At 41.6% G+C, this 6,183-nt stretch overlaps 3 protein-coding genes across 3 annotated transcripts; all 3 read right to left on the bottom strand.

Annotated features, from left to right (window-relative positions):
* Positions 1 to 320: 320 nt before the first annotated feature.
* Positions 321 to 1,043, bottom strand: LOC136061627 (uncharacterized). Its single transcript, XM_065759628.1, has one exon. The coding sequence runs from the start codon at positions 1,041 to 1,043 to the stop codon at positions 321 to 323; it is 723 nt and encodes a 240-aa protein (XP_065615700.1).
* A 63-nt stretch (positions 1,044 to 1,106) lies between these two features.
* On the bottom strand, positions 1,107 to 1,595 carry LOC136061626 (uncharacterized). Its single transcript, XM_065759627.1, has one exon. It carries the CDS (start codon positions 1,593 to 1,595, stop codon positions 1,107 to 1,109), a length of 489 nt encoding a protein of 162 aa, XP_065615699.1.
* A 2,072-nt stretch (positions 1,596 to 3,667) lies between these two features.
* On the bottom strand, positions 3,668 to 5,870 carry LOC136061625 (uncharacterized). The gene is made up of 2 exons (XM_065759626.1): positions 5,421 to 5,870; positions 3,668 to 3,700 (listed from the first exon to the last, which is right to left on the bottom strand). Exons 1-2 carry the CDS (start codon positions 5,868 to 5,870, stop codon positions 3,668 to 3,670), a joined length of 483 nt encoding a protein of 160 aa, XP_065615698.1.
* Between the last annotated feature and the right edge of the window lie 313 nt (positions 5,871 to 6,183).

The raw sequence follows: 6,183 nt of genomic DNA, 5'->3' as shown, positions 1-6,183 counted from the left end.
CTCCATTAAAACACATCAACATTCTTTCTAAGAACCTCGATCAACTGCTCTTTCTCTAACGGGGGCAGCTGGGCCCCAACCTGAAAATACTTCTCTGGATCATCACCAACGTTCACCCTTTCCAAATCTTCACACCTCATCTCCTCTGGGGACGCGCCAAACTGGGCTCCCTGAACCCTTGATTGCTATAAATCACTCTCGGCTACAGCCGTAGTACTTGTCTCTGGCCGATGTTGAATGGCCATTATCATACACTGCCTAGCCATATTCTGGTTTCCTAAAATCTCTGAAACCTCGCCCCCCGAGGGATACTTCACTTTCTAATGAAGAGTGGAAGAAACAGCCCCCAAAGCATGCAACCATGGTCTTCCCAAAATCGCCGTATACGGAGAAAAGGCATCCACCACAATAAAATCTACCTCCACCATATCTGACCCAGTTTGCACGGGTAATCTAACCATCCCCAACGGGGTGACCGATCTGCCTTCGAAGCCCACCAGCGGGGAACTATATGTTGTCAGGTCTTCGGGTTTCAAATTCAGCCCCTTGAATAAATTAGGGTACATTACCTCGGCGACACTTCCATCATCAACCATCACTCTCTTAACGTCATACCCTCCGATCCTAATCGTAACCACCAAAGTATCATCATGCAGTTGTATGGTTCCTCTCTTATCCTCTTCTGAGAAGCCTAACACCAACGAGGCGCCCGGTCTGGCCCTCTTCGGCCTTGAGTTGGAGTCCTCCTCCGAGCACTGAGATACAGACATTACTCTGGAAGGGCAAGACCCAGTCCTCCCCGGGGCAGCGAATATGACATCTATCGTACCCAAAGGAGGTCCCCTTGAGGCGTCTCCCTGAAACGCCGAGCCTACGTGGCCTCCTCGGCTGCCGGACTGATACAGAAGTTGGGTCAACTTTCCCTCCTGCACTAATTGCTCTAAGTAATCCCACAAATTGTTACAATCTTCGGTGATATGTCTGTGGTCCTGATGGTATTGACAGTAAAGATTCCGATTACGCTTCGCAGGATCCCCCACCATCTTGTTGGGCCACCTAAAGAACGGCTCGTTCTTTATCTTCTCCAGAACTCGCTGTACTGGTTCTCAGAACACGGCACTAACTACCTGGGAGTTGGCAGGCCCCGACTGCCCCCCAAAGTCCCTCCTAGGTCGGTTGTTGTTGTACCGGTCCGGCCTGAAATCCCTCCTCTCTTGAGTTACCACTTTAGACTTCTCTCTGCCTTGCATCTGATCTTCATCTACTCTCCTATATTTATCTATCCGATTCATAAGCTGACGTACACTAGTAACAGGCTTGCCAGTCAGAGACTTCCTCAGACCGTGCTCAGTTGGAAGACCTTCCTTAAAAGTATTCATAGCCACGTCATCGTGAGCCCCATCCACCTCGTTGAACATTTCCCAGTATCTGTCTGAGTAGGCTTTTAGGGTTTCCCCTTCTCGCATAGACATGGATAGTAGCGACCCCAAGGGTTGAACAACCCTTCTACAGGTAATAAAGCGAGCGCCAAAGGCCTGAGTGAGCTTCTCAAAAGAGTCAATAATATTAGTTCTCAAACCATTAAACCATCTCATTGCCACCGGGCCCAGGCTAGACGGGAAAACCTTACACATCAAGGCTTTGTCCCTGGCATGAATAGCCATTCTCTGGCTGTAGTGGCTAACATGTTCCACTGGGTCTGTTCGACCATTATAAATGGTGAACACAGGCTGGTGGAATCGCTGAGGGAGACTAGCGTCTTCAATATGTCGTGTGAAAGGCGACTTAGAGACCTGACTCAAAGCCTTGTTCAAGGCATCATTCCCCTGACCCTGGCGAGTCGGACTTTTACTTCTTCGCCTACGGTGGTGCTCTTCCTCGCACGAAAAAGACTCACTGGGGGGAGTTCTCGACCTCTGCCTGTAACTGGTGTCATCCGACTCCTCAGAAGAGTGCTTAGAGTTATGAGCCTTACGCCTTCGTCGTTCATATCGCAACTCCCTCTTCAACTTGTTGATCTCATGTTGCAAATTTCCTCCACTCTTTACAGAGGAAACATGGCCTTTCCCCCGGGAGCGGCTTCTATCTGCATGGGTTGTACGGGTACTTCCCTCATGATCCTCCCTTTATTCGTGGTCTACCAACGAATCGCCGTGCTGAGAGCCCCTAGACTCTGCTTGGTGTTGATTAGCATCTGCCTGTTGCGGGCCCGCCAACGGTTGCTGCGGTACTCCCTCATCCATCGTGAGTATCACACTTGCCCTTCCTTCTCAACAGATCAAATTCTCCCCACAGACGGCGCCAATTGTAGGGACCCAATTTGGATTGACCCTGAGTAACGGGTTTTCAGCCCAATAAGCCCAAACAATAAATTTTTAGAGTATGGGTCCAAGAACTAGTACTGTTTTTCAGGAAAGGTTCTACTCATCAAGTAATAAGGGATACTTTCGGTTCGCTCTTTGAGGAAAACTATCCTCGGCCTTCTTTCAATTGGTCTCTCTCTTTCTTTTTTTCTTCCTTTTGTTTTTTTGTTCAAAAGTTCCTTTTTGTTTTCTTCGTTCCTATGTTATATACTCTGTTTTCCCCCTGTTTCCATCGTACACGCGTAGTTCTTATCCTGGGAGCTCCTTTCTGTCCTATCCAGTACCTACCGGAACTTTCAGCTTAGTGGTCATAAAGCTGCTTAGTTACTGTTCAGGTATCACCTCCACATTAATGCGGCTAGAGTGTTAGTTGGAAAGCATTTAATGTGGAGGTGATAGCCTTTAGAAGATATTTGCTACTTCCCCCGACGTCTCCTTAAGCTATATCCAATTTCCTGTTCAGATACAACTTAGCGGAGTCTTTCCGCTAACATGAAGGTTACCCTGACCTCGGACTTTGGTGTCCTCGGACGTGTATTATGTCGCTGTATATAATATCTACTCGTTTCTTTCATACTACTCATTTGATAAGAATAAAACTTTTTTAGGCTGTCCTCGGATAACTACGTGTTCTCGGATTGGGCCTTTGGGCCCCGAGCCCACTTCTGAGGACTACTATACCTTTTTAATTAACAGACCCCACAATTACTAATAATCCTTAACAAGGTTTCATCCTCAACCCTAATTATAAATTTAGCTACTCATAGTAATTGAAAAAAAACACAAAAATAAAATACTAAACATTATACTGAACAAATAAAATAAAACTAACTGTCATGGAAGAAAACCAAAGAAGTAGCCGCACTCTCTATATTCAGCCCTCAGCCCTAGCACTAGCCTTCACCCCCCTCTCTGAATTTTGCCCTAAAGAGCCTCTAAATAGGTTAAGGAATCTTATTACAAGTTGAATTCCCGTTTGGAAAAAATCTCAGATTTTTAGGCTTCATTTAACCGGAGATTTTGGCCCATTTAACGTCAAAATTCAGACTTTTGGTAACACAAAATTGTAGCCCTTTAAGTTAACTTTCCATCTCTATTTGAATCATCTCGATTGGACATCTGAGCCAAAAGTTATGCCAAAAATACTAACTGATGTGCAAGCTGGAATCCTAATCCGAATTGAACTTGAATTTGGTGCAAATTTCTTTTAATTCCTTACTCCAATTGGACTTAAATTTAATTAGGTTGGCTTTCTTTAACTTCATCATGCCTGGCTGTTTGTAAGTTGGCTTGATTCAATTGGCCTAACCCCACTTTGCATGTAAAGCCCTTGTTACCTGCAATACAAATATATTATATAATCAGTTACAAAATAACATAAAAATAAGACTAAATATGTTGATATATGAGTACTTTATTGTATATATTTTATGCACATCAACCACCATTCACAAAGAGCCAAAGAATATGTCTCATGGGACGTGCACTCAGGTGAAGGCTTAGATAATTAACAAATGTACGACCAAGGTGGTTTGGAAGGAACTATATAATGTAAAAGATCTCCCATGAGAAGGGGATCGGGAAAAAAATCAGAAAAGTACAATTGTAGTATTTAAACTTGTATTAGCATTCAGTTCTAGGTTTTGGATCTTGATAATACACCTCCTCGGAAAACCAGTTCATCAATTTTTACGTGTGTTTCATGCTTGTTAATCTCTGAAATCCTTACTAGCCGTTGTTTAATCAACCAAAAACCCAGATCTTGCACCCACTATCTACAAATTTATTGTATTGGGCTCATTAGGCCTATATCCTATATCCTTAGGGCGTGAGTTACAAATTGTGACCCTACAATTGACATTAGTCCAAACCTTAAGATACGTGAATAAAATTCACCCTTTTTTAATTTTATTTATACATGTTATAATTATACAATGTACAGTAAAATAAAAGACCAAAACATAAAACAATTTAAAATGCAAATTAAAATATTTTAAAAACTTGTATGTGTATTACAAAAATTATGTAATTCCAAACAACAGTTTTCAATGTTTAAACACTGAAAACTATTGTTCTAAAAAAAAAACAACGCGTTTTATAAGGGTTTTTTTTAAGAGTATTTTGAGTTATGTTGTTCATTTTAGGGTGCTTAAACATTGAATTTGGAAAACTCCTCTTACCAGTTTTCAGATTTCAAACAACGTTACTTAATGACACTTTTGTAAATATTTTGAAAAACATGGGGTCTACTTCATTAGACAACCCATAAAGCTTCCTTCTTCAATTCCAATTAAGGGGTCCGCTTGTCAGCTTAAAAAAAAAAAAACACATTATTTTGTTTTTTTACACAGTAAAACATGTTATTTGAAACATGGTACCAAACACATTTTTTGTTTTATAAATACTGTAAACACGTGTTTTCACAATACTTTTTAAACCACAATTTTTACCTAATTTTAAACAATGATACTATCTCCAACTAAACGAGCCTTAGGCACTATAAAGTGTATTGACTAAAAACCCTACTTTACTTTACTTTTAATGTGACACTGTGAACTGTGAAGGACTGATGAGTTCAATATCAACACCATTTATTATTGGAAAGAAATGATTCAGATTTTCATACCTTTTTTAGTCATTAACAACTTATAACTAAATTGAAGGAGATAAACATGTTAATGTCTATGCAAATAAGGGTTGCTAAAGTTGACACCTGCAATGAGGTTTTCTCAGTTAAGACCTTAATGGCCTATTTGGAAGTTTAAAAAAGGAGGGAGAGTAGAGTAAAGGGAGGGAGAGTAATTCAATTACCTTATTTGAAATATTTGTAAGGAAGAAGGGGGAGGTATTTGGAGGGGTTTCAACTACCTCTAATCCCTCATTTTTAATTCCCCCAAATTGGAGAGATTTGAAAGAAGAGTAGAGTACATAAATTATTGACCAAATAAATTACCTAATTTACCCTTATTATATTAATAAAATTACAATGTTTTGTAATATTAAAAAAAAAAAAAAAAAAAAAAAATCAATATGTCGTGTGAAAGGCGACTTAGAGACCTGATTCAAAGCCTTGTTCAAGGCATCATTCCCCTGACCCTGGCGAGTCGGACTTTTACTTCTTCGCCTACGGTGGTGTTCTTCCTCGCACGAAAAAGACTCACTGGGGGGAGTTCTCGACCTCTGCCTGTAACTGGTGTCATCCGACTCCTCAGAAGAGTGCTTAGAGTTATGAGCCTTACGCCTTCGTCGTTCATATCGCAACTCCCTCTTCAACTTGTTGATCTCATGCTGCAAATTTCCTCCACTCTTTACAGGGGAAACATGGTCTTTCCCCCGGGAGCGGCTTCTATCTGTATGGGTTGTACGGGTACTTCCCTCATGACCCTCCCCTTGTTCGTGGTCTACCAACGGATCGCCGTGCTGAGAACCCCTAGACTCTGCTTGGTGTTGATTAGCATCTGCCTGTTGCGGGCCCGCCAACGATTGCTGCGGTACTCCCTCTTCCATCGTGAGTATCACACCTGCCCTTCCTTCTCAACAGATCAAGTTCTTCCCACAGACGGCGCCAATTGTAGGGACTCAATTTGGATTGACCCTGAGTGATGGGTTTTCAGCCCAATAAGCCCAAACAATAAATTTATAGAGAGTGGGTCCAAGAACTAGTACTGTTTTTCAGGAAAGGTTTTACCCATTAAGTAATAAAGGATACTTTCGGTTTGCTCTTTGAGGAAAACTATCCTCGGCCTTCTTTCAGTTGATCTCTCTCTTTCTTTTTTTCTTCTCTTTCTTTTTTTGTTCCAAAAGTCCCCCTCTGTTTTCT

This window comes from Quercus suber, unplaced genomic scaffold, assembly GCF_002906115.3.
Source record: "Quercus suber isolate HL8 unplaced genomic scaffold, Cork oak 2.0 scaffold_336, whole genome shotgun sequence".
NCBI lineage: Eukaryota > Viridiplantae > Streptophyta > Magnoliopsida > Fagales > Fagaceae > Quercus > Quercus suber.
The sequence above is the reverse complement of the archived record's forward strand: the minus strand, read 5'-3'. Positions and strand labels throughout refer to the sequence as shown.

Coding starts and splice junctions, on each gene's coding strand:
- LOC136061626 (XM_065759627.1), bottom strand. CDS start 1,595: ATGAGATGGTTTAATGGTTTGAGAACTAATATTATTGACTCTTTTGAG.
- LOC136061625 (XM_065759626.1), bottom strand. CDS start 5,870: ATGGAAGAGGGAGTACCGCAGCAATCGTTGGCGGGCCCGCAACAGGCA. Junction 3,701..5,420: donor TGAACAAGGCTTTGAATCAG/GTCTCTAAGTCG, acceptor TTTGTATTGCAG/GTAACAAGGGCTTTACATGC.
- LOC136061627 (XM_065759628.1), bottom strand. CDS start 1,043: ATGGTGGGGGATCCTGCGAAGCGTAATCGGAATCTTTACTGTCAATAC.